Source organism: Ascidiella aspersa, chromosome 8 (assembly GCF_963924565.1).
Source record: "Ascidiella aspersa chromosome 8, kaAscAspe10.2, whole genome shotgun sequence".
Lineage (NCBI taxonomy): Eukaryota > Metazoa > Chordata > Ascidiacea > Phlebobranchia > Ascidiidae > Ascidiella > Ascidiella aspersa.
Window position 1 is genome coordinate 4,701,769 of NC_139454.1, and position 19,765 is coordinate 4,721,533.

General features: G+C 35.1%; 2 protein-coding genes across 2 annotated transcripts; both read left to right on the top strand.

The window, feature by feature from the left end:
* The first annotated feature begins 2,886 nt into the window (after positions 1 to 2,886).
* Positions 2,887 to 10,814, top strand: LOC146135275 (caspase-14-like). Its single transcript, XM_083395734.1, has 8 exons — positions 2,887 to 3,001; positions 4,983 to 5,113; positions 5,999 to 6,184; positions 6,622 to 6,769; positions 7,751 to 7,831; positions 8,585 to 8,740; positions 9,558 to 9,616; positions 10,632 to 10,814. The coding sequence occupies exons 1-8, from the start codon at positions 2,887 to 2,889 to the stop codon at positions 10,812 to 10,814; spliced, it is 1,059 nt and encodes a 352-aa protein (XP_083251860.1).
* A 4,175-nt stretch (positions 10,815 to 14,989) lies between these two features.
* LOC146135276 (caspase-14-like) lies at positions 14,990 to 19,372 on the top strand. Its single transcript, XM_083395365.1, has 6 exons — positions 14,990 to 15,142; positions 15,369 to 15,499; positions 15,575 to 15,760; positions 17,190 to 17,406; positions 17,515 to 17,595; positions 18,139 to 19,372. The coding sequence occupies exons 1-6, from the start codon at positions 15,016 to 15,018 to the stop codon at positions 18,339 to 18,341; spliced, it is 945 nt and encodes a 314-aa protein (XP_083251491.1). The 5' UTR covers positions 14,990 to 15,015; the 3' UTR covers positions 18,342 to 19,372.
* The last annotated feature ends 393 nt before the right edge of the window (positions 19,373 to 19,765 follow it).

Here is a 19,765-nt window from a genome sequence, read left to right on the forward strand (position 1 = left end):
CAAAAGTTTGTCTACAGATTATACAGTAGGAAGGCAACGTTTAGAATTAGAAAAAAAAGTGAAAAAAAGTTTCTGGACCAACTTCCCAAATTAACAAAATAGCATAATACGTGCTTTCACTGCTGTAATATTTTCAAAACAAAATCCACGAATTTCAGTTAAAAAAGATGTTTCTACTGTTTTAAAAGGGTTGCGTCAGCATACCAACCTAATATAAAAGAGGGCTTAAAATAACATAAACGTCTATTTCGCCGCGGCGCCAAACTAAGCCGGTTCGGCGGAACGAAGGCTTGGGTTTTATTTATCGGAGGGTGCGCTGCAAAGTTGTATTGCGGTTAGCATGCTTAACCACAAACTGGACTAGCATCAGCAGTGCCTTACGCAAGTTGCCGGCGGTGAACTATATGCTGGAGAAGAACAGGAATTTTCAACAATATCGGTTTGGAGCCGTTACCTTATGCCAGTGGTTTTTAAGCAGGGTGAAGAAGCGGTACTCTAGATGCCATTTTTAACGCTAGAGGGAAAGATATTTCAAGTTCATTGGTATTCTAAATTGTTGCTCTATTGGCAAGCTTCGTTTGCAGCTTACATTTTTTTATTTATATTATGCGAACGGTTTCCAATTGGATAAACATTATACATTTATGATAATTGAACATAATTTGATTATGTTTAATTAAAATTGCGAGTTTAGTTTAATTACTATTGCTTTTCTCGATAATAAATTTTGGTGTATCTGAATTAAAAAAAAAGCGAACATCTCCAAATCAAATTTTAGTCTGAGTTCGTTCTGCGATAAAAAATTGTTGCTGCGCATGCCCGCCTTTGCGATAAATATGTAGAACTGCTGACAAAACACGACCAGAATCAAAGGGCAGATCTCTAACCTGTTTATTTTGGAGCTATGCTCTCTGCCCTTGCCGCATTAATCCTTACACGTTTAACAAATTCCACAGTTCAAAATGTCTGTGTTCCGTCGAGCGCTGTCTAAGTGCTGCTGTGTGGGTTTGGTGCCTGATAACCCGTTAGTGCTATTTTATCGGCTCTGTCATTAAGGATATAACATACATTTAAAAAAAAAATAGGGCCTTTATAATAAAGTATATAAAGTTAGCAGATTTAACTGCCAGGAAGGCCTATGGAACCAAGTGTTTCGTTGTAGTTTTGGCCGACGGAAAGACTATAAGTGCTGTTTTACCGGTTGTGTCATAATTGTTAAAAAATAAAGTAAGTGGGAAGGTGTCAGATAAATCGTTTTTTAAATCTAAAATTACACTGTTTTAAATGTGTTTAGTGTGTGGCAATTTTCAAGACAGTTTGATAATATACGGTTAAATAGGTAGCCTAATGGTGAATGTAAACAGCGAATAATGCCGAAGTCATTGGAAACAATTGTAGGCTACAATAAGAAAAATTTAGACATGGGTCACAATAAGTAGACAAGCGGATGCAGTTCCCCACCTAGTAATATAGTAGCTCCTTATAAGGCTTAAAGCACTGTTGAAAGTAAGCCGGAACTGCCCGGAATAGCGTTCCGGTAAAAGCATGTTTTAGAGCAGTAATTCTGCTTACGGCGCCCCTCAAAAGTAATAAATAGATTTTTGGCACCGCGACTGCAATTTTCGTCGAGTTTTGTACTGCAATGTCACTATAAATGTACCTGGAACAACACAATCAACTTAAAATATGTAGAAAATGTTGTTTGATAGAATTGTCTCTAGTTGTCCACAAATAATTGTACCAAGAAGCTTACCAATTGAGCAAAAATCAGACTCTTCTCAAATATCCATCGGCACCCTTGAGCATTAGAAATGGCACACCAGGGCGCCGCGGCACCCCGGTTGAGAACCACTGTATTAGACGTACTCGCAATAATACTTCATTTTTTACAAGGCCATATGTTGTAAAACTAAATCTGCCTCTGATACCAAACGGTAACCTCAGGTTTTACAAAGTTATGCCCACTTGTTTTATGAAGTCCCGTAATGACACAAATTTGTGACGTTATACCTGAAAATTGCCATGCCTTTCGGTATGACATTTGTTATCGTTCCGGTAAGAAAATTATATACTACTTTCACCTCTGGATTAAAGTTATAGGCCTATACATGGTTTGGCATTTTCCCTAATTTCAACCTATTAGGCTACCTTACTGCACTGTTAAATTTGGAGGTTGCAATAATCAGTGTTGTAATGACTTAAGTCAATGACTTGACTTAAGTGCACTTAAGTCACTGTTTTTAAATGACTTGACTTGACTTAAGTCATTTGGCCAAAATGACTTGACTTGACTTAAGTCTTTCGGACAAATGACTTGGGTTGAAATAAAGCATTTCTTCAAGTATTTTTTTTAAATTGAGCTATTTATCCAAATTTTGGGACAAAAACAAATTGCTTGCTACATGTTCCGTTTTCCTTATTTTTTGTTTCAGTTATTGTTCATAATCATACGAGTTAATATTCTAATGGGTTTAACGTTCTATTTTTATGACAAGGAGATGACTTGAAGTTGACTTGCTCTAACTATGACTTGACTGGGACTTGACTTGGGCAACCGATGACTTGGACTGGGACTTGACATGTTTATTATTCGAAAATGACTTGGACTTAAGTTATTTTACAAATAAATTGACTGGGACTTAAGTCATTTTGAAATGACTTGTTTATAACACTGGTAATAATCCACTTTGTTGTAAAAATTTGAACAAAATGGTTATAAATTCCACCATCATTTAAAAAAAGGTGGAAAAAAAACCCCTAAGCGTGGAATTTTACGCCCATAGATCCTGAAAGCATGATGAAAGTCACCATAATGCCTTTTTGTGATTTTTGCAGACGGTTGTGATTTTGTAAGCATGGATTAGGCTTGAAGTAGAATCATAAAGAATGGCTCAATTTTCACTGGAAGAGTATAGCTTGTCTCCAAGAAGAGATGGCAAGATTGGCAAAGGCTACATCTTCAACAACATGGAGTTTGAACCAGGTTGCAGACTTGCCTGCTGTAAGCAATAACCAAGTTTTACGGTTTCATAATGATGGCGTGTATTTGTAGGTTCGACTCAATCAGCGGCGCTGAATGGTGCTGAGAAAGGTAACAAAACTTTCAATCAATTGGTGCTCGCCTAGGCTCTCATTGATGGATATATACGTATAGCTTGATAATAAATTGCAAAACCACAAACTTTGGCTAGATCGACATCATCTTGATTAAGACGTTTAGATACGAGCTTGAACAATCTTCAGTTAATGTGACTGAAACGTAAATCAAAGCGTTACTTATAAAAGGTGGAAAGCAATTGTTATCAATCTGAGTTAATTAAGGTATTATCGAGCTCCTCGACCTTTTTGCCTTTGTAATTCGTTATTAAGCTACACTACAGATCATACATATAGTGTACCCACGGATCTAAACGTTTACCGAAAAAACAACAAACTAGTGCAGTGTTTCTCAAGGTAAACCGATTTTTGCTCATAAACCGCTTGGCTGGATTTTTACAGAAATGGTTTTGAACGTTTTTTCTCTTTTCCCGCTCCTTTATTGAATTAAGTTCACTAAATTTGCCGCAAAAACATTTCGGGGTTACCAACCAGGGCTGCGGAGTCGAATCGCGACTGGAGTAAGACAATGTGAGTCCCGAGTCCGACGTGCGCATTACCAACTTTTAAAACTGATAAGGCCGCAAATGACAAACAAAGGTGGAATAGCATAATAATCAAATATTTTCCCATCGTGTATTGAGGATGGATATATTATAAGACCCCCCTGTTGGTTACGAATATATTCACCTTATATTTTAGTTATGTAAAAGGGTGGAATGCAAACTATAGAGTCGGGACCGAACTGGGGACTCGATAAAATCGCACATTTGTAGTCTGATTAGGAACTCGGAAGTCGTACTCGGGTTCATTTTTTCGGCCGGAGTCGGACTTATATTATTTTAGCCGACTTCGTAGTTCTGTTACCAATATCTTTTAAACTTATTTCAAAATGCCAAAATTATTTAAATCATTTTTGTGTAAACCTTAATGATAAAATATTTAATGAGTTACGTTTATTAAAACACAGTAATTGGTATTAGTCATACTTACCACCGAAACTAAGGACACATATGACTGTGGTCCTACTCCAGGTCGAGAATTCATTGATTACATAATGTAGAGTTTTGTATCAGATATTTACAAAGGAATAGCAAAGCAAATAGTTCGAGAAATTTGCCAATTTCTTAAGCAGTGTCTTCAAAATCCCTACACACCCTTTCAATATTTACAACTAAACATTATATAAACTAAAACTAGTTGGTAGATAAGCTGTTTTTATTTAAAACATAGATAGTTAGAATATATAACTTAAAAAGTTTTTAAATTGATGAAATGATAGACATGCCTTTCGAAACGTTCCGACGGGTTTTTGTATGGGGGTTATTAAATATAATTTAATAATTATATAGAAAAAACTTAACATTCTCTTAAAAAAAATATTTAATCAACACTTAAACTTAAAATAGTTTGTTATGTCCAGCTGTTTTATGGATACATGATATGTTATAGCAATGACATCCACCCAGGTTTGAATTAATCAAAACTAACACGTTTTCAGGGCGGCAAGGGAAGGGGATAATTTTTATAGCCGAGTTTTCAATTTTGCTTTAGTATTTAATGAAATAACTCGAGTTGGTCAGACGACTCGGACCTCAATAGTTGCCCGGTTTTTCTTTCTTACAGTTAGTTTTGATTGATTTCGATGCGTAACATCTTGTGTGGTGTATTGCGTTAATGTTCTAATTGACACAAACAAGGCACCGAAGTCTTAAGTGATTCGGGTCTCCAAAAGACATAATCCGACCCTGGATCTACTTCTATATTTAGATAACGTTTATTAACATTTAATGTTTTATTGAGAACTCATCCACCAATATTCATTGAAATGGGATGAGTTTTCATGAAATCCCAAGTGACCCTTGAAAACTCGTACTTTTGACCAGGTTTTTCTTGTTTCACGCCATCCTTACGCGAGGGTAGCGACCAGGATGTTCAAACTTTGGCGAACACTTTTAATCTGATGAAGTTGGATACCAAGCTACATTTGGATTACACCAAAGAGGAGTTTGAACAAGTACGCCGAACCAGTGTTTTATTTGCTTTTTGATAGTAATAAAATCGTATTGCTAGATGAGAGATTTCAGAGATGTCGCAGTTCATTCTATAAAGAGTCGAACCGAAACTTTAAGAACCGGTTAGGGCCAATTCTTTCCGAACAGTTTTTTGTAATATTTGAAGAATCCGACTGGAACTTAACCGAATATTTAAAAAAAAAATTTAGGTTTAGAGTAACAAACATAGTATCCCAAGCGGAACTTTATAAACCGTTTTTTTTTTAATTTAGTCTAACCGGAGCTGAAACGGATAATTTGAATTAATCCGGTGCGAAACCAGACTTAGTACTACGCATGCGTACGTCGGACTCGGGACTCGAGTAGTTTTGAGTTGACTTACCTGAGTCCGAAGTCCCGAGTTCGACTCCAGCCAAATAAACCGATTCCGTCGAATTCCAAGACTATATAGCTCTTTAGAACACACGTGTTAACCTATGGCTTATTGTTGCTGGCTTACGCTGTTTTATGCAGAAATCCCGCTGATTCAGTTATAATTGGGTTATGTAAGCTTCTCTATTTCAATCGTATATTTTTGTTACGCCTAGTTGTTCGCCACCCGCGTGTATCGAAAATTAGTGTTTCGAAATTATTTTAAAAGGGTTTTAAAACATTGTTCGAAAGTGTATTCAAATATCATTTTGCTGAAAATAGGTTGTAACTATTTTGAAGCTTAAAACCAAGACTTTTCGCAAGGAAACAAATCCATTAAAATGCGTCTGCAAATGGCTGAATAAATTTCGCTATTCTCCTCACTGGGCCGACAAATTTTCCTATTTTTAGCAAATTGTCTTGAGTTATAAAAGTTTTAAAAGCTCCTTAAACTTGATTTAACTATATTTTTGTAGACTTTGCAAAAGATTGCAGACATAGAAGTAAAAGCAGACGATAAGTGCCTCGTCATGGCGATTATGACTCATGGAAATGAGAAACGCATCCGACTTAAAGATGACGAATATGAGTTGAACGAAGTGTTCGAAACAATCAACAACTGCAGGAATTTGAAGGGAAAACCTAAAATCTTTATTATTCAGGTAATAGAGTGACAAAAAAGCAACAGGGAAATCCCAATAAATATACATTTTTTTTAAAGAAACCATTTGGAGCCTCCTAGTCACTCACTGAAGTTGATCAATTAAGGATTTTTGAACTTTTTTCGGCAAATTAAATTCGAAAATGTTTAATGATTAACCGATAATTTTAATGTTCTAATAAAAATTAGTAAATTATCTCTAAAGCATTGCTTCGGTTAGTCAAATATAGCAAAAATTAAAAAGGATTTCTGAGGCCCTTTCCCAAATATGGTTTAGGCCATCATTTAAAGTTTTTTATACCTTAATTGAATAAAGAGGTCCAAGTGCATTCATCTTAACTCTTTTTTCTAATATGGAGTCTGTACATTACTTGTAAATGGTGCCCGCCTTAAATTATACACAAAAAGTACAGGCGCTTTAAATAATTTTACCCCCAGGCTTGCAGGGGGCATGCGAAGAACATCGTTGGAACAGATCGGGACATCTCAGGAAACACTGAAGTCAATGTAGTAACTGAAGACTCGCCAGTCGCTCAGCTTGTTCCGAAAGGATCGGATATCTTGGCTTGTTACGCTACTTCAAACGGTCGGTATTTGTGTTTTGCAACAAATATTAATGATTGAAATTTTATAGTTAGTTCAAAAATGAAAACAATGGTTGTTAAGAGATGGTTGGAATATAAAAACTGTTTTATGCAAACCATAAAACTCAAAGATTAAAAACCAGAGTAAAACCAGGACTCGGGTTTTTAAACTTTTAGTTTTATTATTTATATACGCGTGAGCGAAACTGTGATCGACAAGCAGAAATCTGCTGCCAATGGTTTTGGATTTCATCAAGATACACCCTTTATATATTCTCCTATAGTCTGATCCTGATTTTACTTAGGTTTTTAAACAAGTTTTATTGTTAATATACGCGTCAGCGGAACAGTGATCGACAAGCAGAAACCTGCTGCGAATGGTTTGGATTCCATAAAGATACGCCTTTTTATATGTTATAATTATACAAATGTATTCCCACAAACTTTTTTAATGAAAAATAAAAATAGACTTTTCCAGTTCCTAAATAAGCTTGATGATTTAAACATCCAACTTATCGAAAATTGAAAAGCTACAGACTAAACTAAGTTTAGTAGGTAAAGCAAACGCGTATATTTTAGATACCATAATATCTTTACCAGTAACCAAATTATATTTTTTTCCACAACAAACAAAGCAAAATGGGTAGCAGTTTGAACGTTTTGAATATCTCTTCTGATATTAAAACTGAATAAAGAGATATCCGAAAGGTTCAAATTTATACCTATGGGCTTTGATATTTTCACTGCGTCTAACTACAACCTTATACCATTATGTTGTAAACTAAAGCTAAAATATATTGCAATATTATGATAATAAACTAATCCCAGTATGAGGGGAGGGTTGAGTTATAAAAATGAATTGTTGGAAAAATGGCATGGTACAATAATAACTGAACGAACCCCATTCTACTCATAAGCCTTAGCTTTGTGGCCCATGTACTACATCGTTTAACACCAAGTGTAAAAACTGAATTTTGTTTCAGGTTATGTCTCCTACCGCGACACAAGACTTGGATCTTTCTTTATTCGAACAATCGGAAACCTTCTAAATGATTATCTTGAAGGTAATCAGTGTACGTAGAGTTTTGCTATTACGATAGATACCTTCAGGCTACAAATGAGGTAATAAGCATGTGTAACGTTTTACTATAACGATAAGCAACCGTGATAAGTGTATGTAAGGTTTTACTTTAACGATAGACCTCCTCTAAATGATTACCTGGAAGGTAATAATGACATGCAAGGCTTTACTAATACGATACACAACCTCTTAATGATTACTGTGAAAGTAATGAACTTAAGCAACGTTTTACTATAACGATAGGCAACCTTGATAAGTGTATGTAAGGTTTTACTTTAACGATAGATCTCCTCTAAATAATTACCTGGAAGGGAATAATTACATGCAAGGCTTTACTATTACGATAGACAACTTGATTACACATGACCTATGAGATAATAAGCGTATGTAACGTTTGCTATAACGGGAGGCAATATTATTATAATTACTAATTACCTGTAGGAATAGTGTAAACATTTAAATATGCTGTTGCTGTCAGTCATTGTGTCAACTGTAAAATTGTTCTTTTGCCAATTTAGTTTGATAAATACACCAGTGTTTCGATGATCTTCAGAGAAAGTCTTCATCAGGGCAATAATATTGCAACTTGGTCAAAAATATATATAGCAAAACACAATAGAACACGGTAACGTCGGTACATTTAATGAGGACAAACATTGCCGGAAGAACAATTTTGCAATTGCGTAGAAAATTGTTATACACTATAGATTTTAACTTAATTAAGGTCTATTTTAAGGAGATTATATATACGAGGAGTTTCTGATTATCATGACCAAGGTTTCGTGCGAAGTTGCCAAACTTTGCTTCGGTGAGGGCAAAATCTACAAGCAAATGCCAACCATCGTATCTACCCTTCGCAAACGACTCAAGTTTCCGAGTCTCTATAATAAAGGTTAATACTCTAAATTTGAAATAAATTTGAAGCGTAATGAGGTTATAGTTATTGTGAAAGCTTGTGCCGAATTCATTTCAATTAATAACATGCTACGCCCTAATAATTTAGATTTTTGCACATTTTCAATCTAATTTTACCAATATGCATGATAAATCTAATTTAAGTAGCTATGCAACGGGGATAATTTACGTTATTCAGACGATTAGATAATATTTCTTTCTTTAATATTGCTGGAAGAATAAATACCAAAAAAGCAAATGTTCTGAATAACTGTCTAATTAATTTAAAACGTTTACATAAAACAACCTACTTCTGTATGGGCTTTGATGATATTAATGTACGTTCAACTACAACCGCCATCCACTATCTTAATATTTTTCGAAACGTTCGCAAAATGTTACCTACTTCTACATGGGCTTTGGTATTAATTGTACGTTCAACTACAACCTCCATCCACTATCTTAATATTTTTCGAAACGTTCGCAAAATGTTACCTACTTCTATATGGGCTTTGGTATTAATTGTACGTTCAACTACAACCTCCATCCACTATCTTAATATTTTTCGAAACGTTCGCAAAATGTTACCTACTTCTACATGGGCTTTGATATCCATTCTACAGATGACTACAAACTCCAGCCATTATCATAAGATTTATTCCTATCGTATAGAAAACGCTGCCTACATCTGTATGGGCTTTGTTATTCATTCTATACGTCTTAACTGCAACAAGACATTATGTTCCATTGCTTATTTACTTTAGATAAACTACGTATTTTATTACTTAAACCTAAACCAAAACTGTTTAATTTAGAATCTGATAACTTGAAGGAAGATATTATCACAATGAAGCAACAAATAGAAGCACTTCAGGTAATAAATTGTAAACGGTTTAACATTGGCAGCATTTTATGTAAAATGCAGGGGGAAAGTGGAACATTTTTTTTTTCTTTTTTTCTTTTTTTTTGATTTTTTTTCTATAATTTTCTTAGCGAAACGCGTGAAACTTTTCAGAAATGACGTCACAAAGTTACGTCACAAAGTAACATCTAAAACCTGTTGTTATCTTTTGATGTGGTGCATGAATATGCAACTGAAATCTGAGTTTAAATACATTTAAGGATATGACAGAAATGCCTGAAAAAAAAGCATTACTTGTACGGCGTATACGAGAGGCGTAGCCAGTCTATTTTGCGCCCGGGGACAAACTATAAAATTGGCGACCCCTCCTCGATGTGTAATCACATTTTCTATTACATTAACATAATACACCTTACTTTTTACAGAAAAACAATTCAAATTTTAATGGAAAATTGTATTTAAAGAAACAGCAGGCTTATTTGCCATTTGTAAGGTTCATTTTGGCGCCCCTGTACTTTGGCGCCCCTGTACTTTGGCGCCCGGGCACATAAGTACCCCACCGCCCTCCCCTAGCTACGCCCCTGCGGCGTACCTGTCAAAACTCTATTAACGGAATTTATTGGAATCATCACTGGTTAAAGGTCCAAAAATCAAGCAACCAAAACAAAACAAAAAAAGGGTTACTCAAAAACAATTGACTGTTTTGCCGTCGGTTCTAACAGAGTAGTAAGGCAAATTAATATGTTAGTTTTTATGTGAGTGTGTATTATACAGGATTGTTGTGTGCGGCCTTTCACACAATGCTATATGAACTTTTGTTTGGGCTTTGATATTCGTTCTACGTCTAACTAAACCCTCTAGCCATTTTCTTAAGAATTCTTCAAAACGTTCAAAATGCTACCTACTTCTATATGGGCTTTGATACTCATTTTACACCTAACTACAACCTCAACCACTATGCTCCAAATATATATATATGAATTACTGAAAGTCACCACAGAAGGTATTTGTTGCTGTTTTATTTTAGAAAAAAGACGACGATAGAACTAAAAGGTTGAAAGTGGCCCAAGTGTCAAACGGTGGGATTTCAGCCTTAGACCTGGACCAAGTCGCACTTGATTCGCACTTGATTGAAGCAACTGCCAGCACCAGTTCCAATGAAAAGGATGAAGAATTTTCATCAATCCCTCCAACAGATAGCGACACTTGAGATTGCCCCGAACAAACTTACCATATTAGCAATCTGCCCCTAATTACTTTAACGCTTTTTTAGAAGACTGCCCGACGCTCACTAAAATCAAAATGATTTGTCAAATGGAGATATTATAAGCATAGTGATTGTGTGGTTTAATTAAATAACACAGTGATCTTTGATTTGCTTTTTCCTGTCTCATATATTACGGCTCAGTAGTAAAGCATTCAAGAAATAGAGTTGGTAATATTTCCAGATAAATTTTGTAGGCTGTAGGGTTAGTTCAACTATGATATCGCATGCAATTAATATAGATGAAGGTTTGTTTGCCGTTCATCTAACACAGCGTTTCTCAACCGGTGCGGCAGCGCACTGGTGCGCCATGAAAGGCTGCTTGGTGCGCCGCGAGCGAAAAGAAAAAATGTCGAAATCATTCCAAAATTAATCGGATAAGACTTTAACGGACAAAATAACGTTTTTATCTTCAAGGGCTGGAAGTCTCTTTAAAGATATGCAACTATAAAACCCATTCAATATAAAAAAGCAAGCAATTTAAGGGAAATATCGGTACACCTCAAAAATTTCGCGCTTATTTTGCTCGCAAGGTGCGCCGCCACGTTTTTATACGTTTGTAGGTGCGCCCCCAAGTAAAAAAGGTTAAGAAACACTGATCTAACAGATAGCGACACTTGACATTCCACCTAACCAATTTATCATTTGTTAGAAATCTGTCCGTTTTTAGATGATAAAACGTGTCCGCGTATACCGACCAGTGTGAAGTAGACAAAGTTGAGCCCGAGTTCGACTCCAGCCAAATTTGCCGAGTCTCGAATACGATTCCAGCTTAATAAACCAACTCCTTCGAGTCCCGAGTCCGGGTACAGACAAATAAACCGAGTCCGACTACTACTCCACGGGCCTGGTATTAAGCTATATGTTCTATTGTAGAATCCCCACTTTCAAATCCTTATTTGCAGTTAAGATAATGTCCGTTAAATTTTGAAGCACTAGGAAAACTTGTTGGAACAATATTGTATGGATGGCGCCAATATTACTTATTTCGTAAAATATTATTACAAAAAGTTAGTATAAGGAAAAGTACACATTAATGTAAGACTCGGTCTTTAAACGTAAATTTGGATAAACTTTGGTAGCTTGGGTTCAACCGTTTTAGAGGTCGAACCAAAAAAAAAAAAACTTTAAACGAGCGGCGTTTTATCAATAGAAAGAACACGCAGCAAGGTGGGGAATTCCCAACGGCAAAAGTGAGGGCTTGGGCGAATTGGAAATTGCTGAGCAACAACAACCCAAGGGGGTTAAAACACCTTTTCAGGGGTTACCATTTCAGGGGTTACCATTTCAGGGGTTACAGATCCCTTTAAGGGGTCACCTTTTAGGGGTTACAGATCTATTTCAGGGGTTACATCCTAAGTTGAGTTGCTTACGCGCCACTTCAGGAGTTACAGATTAATTTGAGGGGTTAAAGCCCCTTTTCAAGAATAAAGCCCTATTTCAGGGGTTAGAGCCCCAGTTCAGGGGTTACAGATCCATTTCAGGGGTTACAGATCTATTTCAGGGGGTAAAGCCTCATTTAAGGGGCTAAAGCCCCATTTCATGGATAAAAACCTATTTCAGGGGTTACAGATCTGTTTCAGGGGTTACAGCCTACGTTCAGCGGTTATACAGCCCAACATAGTTGCACAAACACTGTCGCGCTGCAGAAACACATAAGTTTAATTAAAATGGAACGAACGTCCGACTTGGTGGTACAGCCGTTGAATTTCAAACCAACTGTCACGAAACAAATTCAGGAAGATTCTTTTATTTGAAAGAGAATCCTCACTCAAGTGAAACGTGGCGTACCTGTTGCATTTCAAAACAAGTGAAACGAATCGAGAAATTGACTGTGCGACGTTCAGACTTCAAATAAACGTTTTTTCAAACTTTATGGCACGACGCACTTGTGGCCTCGCAACAGTTGTAGAAGTTTATATTGGAATTTTACTCAAAAGTTATTTTTTTGGATAAAAAATTTGCAAATGCTTAGATTTTATTTGACGTATTTACGCATTCACGTATTGCCAGACAAATCAACGTCAAGCTTCTGGAGGTTTGGGTTGTTGAATATTTTGTCAGGTACTAGTTTGTCAGTAAGTCTGTTTTATGATAATGCTATACTGCGGTGGAAGTTACAACTAGGGTTGCTCATTAAAATATGTCATATAATATTTAGTTGTCACCCAAAGTTGTTAGTTCAGGCTTCATATAGCGTGTCCTGCTATTTTCCTTATGAAAGTATTTAATATCTGAGCCCTAAAGTTTTAAGTGTGACTTTACAGATTAAAAGGCTCAGTTTCTCAGGGGATTGGTGTCCAGTGAAATGTTTGCTTGAAAGCAGCGTGGTCAACATACAGCCACGCAGTCCAAACCCTTCGCGCGATTAAATTAGCTTCCGTTGTAATACGCCAATTATATTTATAAAAAAATAATGAAAATAAAAAAATGAAAAATAAAAAAGAGAAAAATAAAAAAGAGAAAAATAAAAAAAGCTTATATTTTTGCGTATTCTATAAATGACAAGGTTAAGTAATCAAGTGTAATTAATATTCATTTATTTACCGATAATTTGAGCGCCATCTTAACAACGATTGACAATTATTTAAAATGCAAGAATGTTTTTTACAATAATTTTGCGTCAGTTTCAGGGATTTAGAAACACCTATAAAGTGTCACTTTTATTTATTTGTAAACTAATAACAAATTGTTGTCATTAGGAAAAGCAAACAATAATTTAAGACTCGGTCTTTCAAATGTAAATTAATAAACTCCGGTAACTGGGTTCAACCATTTCATTTAAGAAGTCGCATTGAAAAAAAAACGCCGTTTGCTGCGAGCGATGGTTTATCAAGGGAAAGAAAACTCAGCCACGTGGGGAATTCCCAAGGACAACTGTGACGGCATGCGCGAATTACAAATTGCTGAATAACTACCACCCAAGGGGGTTACAGCCCCATTTCTAGGGCTACAGTCCCACCTAGTTCCACAAACATGGCCGCGCTACAAAACACAATTATTTTCCGGTTCGGTTACGGTTCGGGAAAAAATTGCCCAGGTGGTAAAATCTATCGATTGATATTTATTTTGTTGCTTTATCAAATCTCAAATCGTCCATGAAATTACAAAGTAGACTTATATCCGTTTGCATTTTTTTAAATAGTTATGTGCACTGAGAAAACCTTCTTCACTTCCTTTTGCATAAATAATATACAACATTCATCAACAGACTATATGATCCTTTTCAAATCTGACTGTTGCAACTAAAAACATACCCCCATGATCAATAAGTTTTAACACTGAATGAATATGTTGTAACACTTAGGGTTAATATTTAGGAATAATTTTGTGTTGTTGTAAAAGTGTTGACGTATAGCATATTCTTTCGTTTTACGGCGACCTAAAGCGCACACCTCGCTTTCATTATTAGACTCAAATTATTTTACTATTTGCTGGCATTCTGAATTCAGTCGTTTAACTTTATAAATTGAATAGTACTTTTTGAGAAATATAACTGTACCTTGTTATATCAATTTGTACGCGAAATTAAACAGATACCTGGTAAACTTTATGCTGTGCCTTGTTCCTATATTTTACTTAGGTTTCTTTACTCGTGCAATATGATATCGCAACTTCTACAAACACAAATATGAGGCGATTGTGCTTTAGCGAGTGCCATTGTATAGATCACGGGTTTATGCTATGGAAAAAACGATTCACCCAGACGCAAAAGCAGTTCAAATTACACATAATCACTAACGGGTGCAAGCGTAAAAGAGCGATCGGTTCGAATAGCCAATTAGGACACCTCCTGATGCTATTTACCCGGCTTACATAGTAATTTTATTCGATTTTCGACAAAATCATTGAAATTATGCAAAAATCGGAATATTAAGGCTAATATATTACCACCGAACGCTAACCCCAACCCTAACCCAAATCAATGAATAATTACGTATTGGTGCAAGCGTAAATCAGCGATCCAGGCAAATTGCTACTTCCTTGTTATTTATCTTTTCGCCATTGGAAATTTTGATTCTTTTAATATAAGACGAACCAAACTACATATTAAAAGTTTATAAGATGCAAAAGTGTTCGTAATTTTGTTCATTTTGTTGTGATCTACTGTACGCATATTAGGATCTGATGCATATCTGAAATAAATATGAATAAGTTTCCACTAGAAAGATATAACTTGTCACCAAAGAGCAATGGAAAGGTTGGAAAAGGCTACATCTTCAATAATATGCAATTCACGACCAAAGTGAAAGCCCAATCAGGATCTTCTCAGCGTAAGTTTGCTTGCAGTATAGACATCTAAAACACATATTTATAATGCGACTAACTTTCGTAAATTGCACAACGAAATACTTTCCAGTTTTCCATAGTTAAATAGATATTTCCTACTTTTGTATACCGGTAATAACAAAACACTCGAAAAAAATAAATTGAATTTGGTAATGGGTTTTCGGGCTATAATTTATACAAGAATATAGCTGAGCTAAACTTTCATTGCAGATTCGATACCATTGGAGGAATTAAAGCGAGAAGGCAGTGAACATGATGTTGAAGCTCTCAAGGACATATTTGAACTGATGAAGCTCGAAATAGAAGTATACATTGATTGTACAAAGCAGGATTTTAAATCGGTAATAATAAAGGCATTTGAAGGTAAACTGAAATATTTCCAACCCTGTTTACAGTTTTCTTGTATTATGTTTTAGAAGTTAAACCATATTGCAAACAAAGAAGTTACGGAAGATGATAAGTGTGTGGTTGTGGCAATCATGACCCATGGTTCGGAGAAAGATATCTGGCTGAAGGATGAAAAATACGAACTAGCTAAAGCATTTAAAATCATCAGCGAATGCGAAAACCTCAAGGATAAGCCCAAACTGTTTTTTATTCAGGTTTTCTTTGCTTTATCGTTAACTAACAAATAATTAGGCGCTATTTGATACAATTGTCCATTAACGCAATAGCCTATTACTTTGGAGGTCAATAAAAGTTAATTAGAATGTTTATTGTTATTTTAAGTGGTTGTTGTTAATTAGAGTGGATGTGGTCAATTAAAGTGGAATTTAAAGAAGACCTAAATCCATCAGGTTAAGAGCGAATCGACAGATTATAATTTAAAGAACCTCTTACATACCTCCTAAACCAAACTCCACCTCTTAAGTCATTACTATATCAATGGTATTCTGGAGTTATTTTATATTATTCAAACAGGTCTTATTTGTCAGTGTCCATATAATCCCAGTGTTGTTTTCCATTTCGATATGTCAGGGTTGTCCAACTTCTTTTCATCGCGGGCCAAAAACTTTTTTTTTTATCTTTCTTTTTATTTTTTTTTATCTTGCGGGCCAATGTTTTTAAACAGCGATTATTAGGCTTATTGCTGGCAAATTATACATAGCCTATGGCAATGGTTCTTAACCTTTTTTTAACCGCGCCCAACTTTGGTAATTTTCACATGCCTTTCGCCCCCCTACGAAAAGCAATTCGGCATTTTTAATTAAATATCACTAAGACAACTTGAAAAATGAAAACAGTAAGGTTGGTTGTCGGTCGCGCGAAGCGCGAAAAAAAAAAGAGCTTAATTAGTTGAGTTGGCACTAAACTGTAAATTCAGGACGCTTTTCGCATTGGGCACACAACAAAGTGCTCGTGCTCGACACATTAATTTATACAGTACGTTATCTTGTTTCACAAGATGTGACGACACACAATACAACGGCAATAATGCAAAAACATTATACATTTGCGCAAAAAAGTTTGAGTCCCGCTGTTGCAAGCCTGTTGTCATATATAAAATATGGATAAAAATAGTTCAAACGGGGGATGACTTTTATGGTTTATCTATAAGCTAGAAAAATTGTAATTAAATAGGGCCGTTATACATTCGATGATATGAAAACATGCAATGACACTCAAAGAGACTTTGGGTTAAAACATAGGGGTAAGGTTCTTATTTTTTATTTACCCTTTAGGATTTTATCATTTTTTTTACGATTTTTTATCGCTGAAAAGTTCTTAAACCAAAATTAACAAAAAAATGAAAGTTTTGCCTTACTTTAGAAGGGTCTCAGCTGTAAAAAATTCTTGTCCAAGACTGTTTTTTCCTTGCCAAAATTGATTTACAAAAATATTGACTGAAGAAATTAAAAAAAAACATTGGACAAAAACAACATGTGTCAAATTTTTTTTTGTTCGGACCACCTAATAACTAAACGATATAAAAGTGTGAAATACTGCGCACAACAAACCTTAAAAGAGCTGACTGTGTACATAAAACTAACATATGCTAGATAAAAAAAGTAATGCCCAAATGCAATTTAGGCATGTAGGGGCAAGACCAGAGATGAACTACGGAATGATTGTGATGCCAAGCCTTATGAAGGAATTCGTTATACTGAAATTGCTCACTTTTCTGGGAATGAACTTAATCCTACAAGACCCGAAGAATCTAGAAATGAAGAAGTTTCTGAAACTGAGTCAGTATCCCAGCTCACGCCCAAAGAGTCGGATATTCTTGCTTGCTACGCAACTGCAAATGGTAAGCAATTACATATAATGTTTCAACAAAAAAAACGAATATAAAATATAGTTAAATGTAACCAATGACTTTCCATTCAATTTTGCTTAACCCTACTAATACTTTTAGGATATGTGTCCTTTCGCAATAAAACCAATGGAGCTCGCTTTATTCAAACAATGGGGAAGCAGCTAAGGGAATATTTTCAAGGTATGTTTAAATAAAATTGCTTTTATTGTTAGTTAGGATGTCCGATAATATCGGATCGGAGCCGATGCCAGATGTCAAGTGGTAGTATCGGTGCCGATACGATATCAAAATAGTATAGGACTGGAATTTTAGTCGTATTTGCTACCTAATTTAGCAAATTATACTTTGAAATGTAAATTTAATAGTGCAATACCTTGAAGTAACCAAACTTATTCAGGCCTGATAACCTGCAAAAAATACTTTAAACATTTCAATTTCATATATTTTGCTTGTTTGAGTAAAATATGTCGTCATTTGGTATAGGATCAGATCTTGATGTTTCTTGTTTAAAATATCGGGTATCGGCAAGGAACTAAAAGTATTGGACTTTCCTGTTGTGAGCTACGGGAATTTTATTAAAAACAGTTTTGATATTCAATTGTTTTACTTTACAGTTTGTTAACTAATATAGATAAATTTTGGAGAAGTATTGTAGGTATTCTTATAAGATCTACAGAATGAGCTACACACACTTTAGTGCTTACAAAGCTAACACATTTTTAGGCCAATATGAAGAGGAGGATTTTTTCGATCTAATGATTAAAGTTTCAAGTGAAGTGACTAAAAATACATCAACAGAGGTGAAAACAATTGCTGGCAGGAAGATGAGTATTGAAAAGACACAAATGCCCACATATGTTAGCTCGCTAAGAAAGAAACTCGTTTTTCCGAGCTTTGGAGTTGCTACTGCTCGAAGCGACCTGTAATGATCGAATATATTTAACCTTTGCTATAAGTACTGAGCAGCATTTAAAAATCAAAGCAACCTTGTTTAACATCGTGCTTACATTTCAAACTTACATCATAGATAAATTTAGGTGTTCGGTCTATTTGCCCGCAATTTTGCAGGTTTCTTGAGTAGCCAAAAATATAATTGCAACATTTTTTTCCCCGCAAATATATCACTAATAATGGATTGAACCCCATACCTGATTTTAATTTGTACTATTATACTTGATTAACAATGTGTGAACTACTAATGCTTTGTGGTTATATATTCTACTAATTATCTTAACAATGATTGAAAATTGTCAAAAACGCCTATGCCTTGTTCAATTCCACAAAGTTCATCTATCGTGTGTTGTGTATAGTTTATATGTAATGAAATAAGCCTGTAACTATTAAGCTGTAAATTTTTGTGTTGTAGGCACACATAGCCTCCAAATCCTTCCTTTTATAACTGAAACTTCATTTCGTAATTATTTAGAGTTCGCATTATAACTAAATTTATAAATATGTGGTGTAATTGCATTTTTAAAGGATGATTAATGTGAATTTTAACCTTCCTATATTTACCGCCTATGTGTCAGTAATAATGGATTAATTTCTATACCTACGTTAATTTCGTATAATTATGCCAGCTTATAAGTATCCCGCTTTGTGGATAAAAATACTAGTTTATCATACAAAATTAGCAAAAAGTCGTCTTCTGTAAAAAAATGCACGGTCTTGGCCAAATATAATTCACGAATCCGCGCCTGTGTGTGCAAAATTTAAAACCAAAAATCACGTACTTCTTTTTAACTGGATCATTTTTGTATTTAGAAAATTAGGTTGGCCCGTCTATAAAGGTTTGTAGTCCTCAAGATTTGCGTAAACGTCGACTTAATTAACTACGTCAATTGTAAGTTTGTTTCAGGCGACAATTGGATGCAATGTCTGGCAGTAACAGTATATTATTCAGTTAACTATGTCATGTTAAGAAATGCTATTTTAGTAATGAATTTAAGCAGAATTTGTACAATATCAACACTTGTTTATGTATAATATCGTCTAGCATTGCTTTTGTATTTAATGTGCTTTGTTTGGTAGATATTTAGAACTATTATCTCGCCCAATGTGTATTTCCTTAACCTTGCTCACCAAAATGTAAAGATATGAAATAAAAGTAGCCTATATCTAACATGAGCAGAACCAAGTGTGGAATAATTGAGTACTTTTTTGCTAGTTTAAATATTTTAAAACTGAATCACAAAACAAAAGTGGAAGATGTTGAGAGAAAGTAGCAGAAAATCTAACCCAGGGGCTAGCACAGATTTAAATAGCATGTCGCGTAAAAAAGGTTTGACTATTTAGAGCATATAAGGGCCCCACATGGACCCCCGAAAGGCCGGTCTTAAGGTATGAACTT

Coding starts and splice junctions, on each gene's coding strand:
- LOC146135275 (XM_083395734.1), top strand. CDS start 2,887: ATGGCTCAATTTTCACTGGAAGAGTATAGCTTGTCTCCAAGAAGAGAT. Junction 7,832..8,584: donor TCTAAATGATTATCTTGAAG/GTAATCAGTGTA, acceptor GTCTATTTTAAG/GAGATTATATATACGAGGAG. Junction 9,617..10,631: donor AACAAATAGAAGCACTTCAG/GTAATAAATTGT, acceptor GTTTTATTTTAG/AAAAAAGACGACGATAGAAC.
- LOC146135276 (XM_083395365.1), top strand. CDS start 15,016: ATGAATAAGTTTCCACTAGAAAGATATAACTTGTCACCAAAGAGCAAT. Junction 15,761..17,189: donor CCAAACTGTTTTTTATTCAG/GTTTTCTTTGCT, acceptor AATGCAATTTAG/GCATGTAGGGGCAAGACCAG. Junction 17,596..18,138: donor GCTAAGGGAATATTTTCAAG/GTATGTTTAAAT, acceptor ACACATTTTTAG/GCCAATATGAAGAGGAGGAT.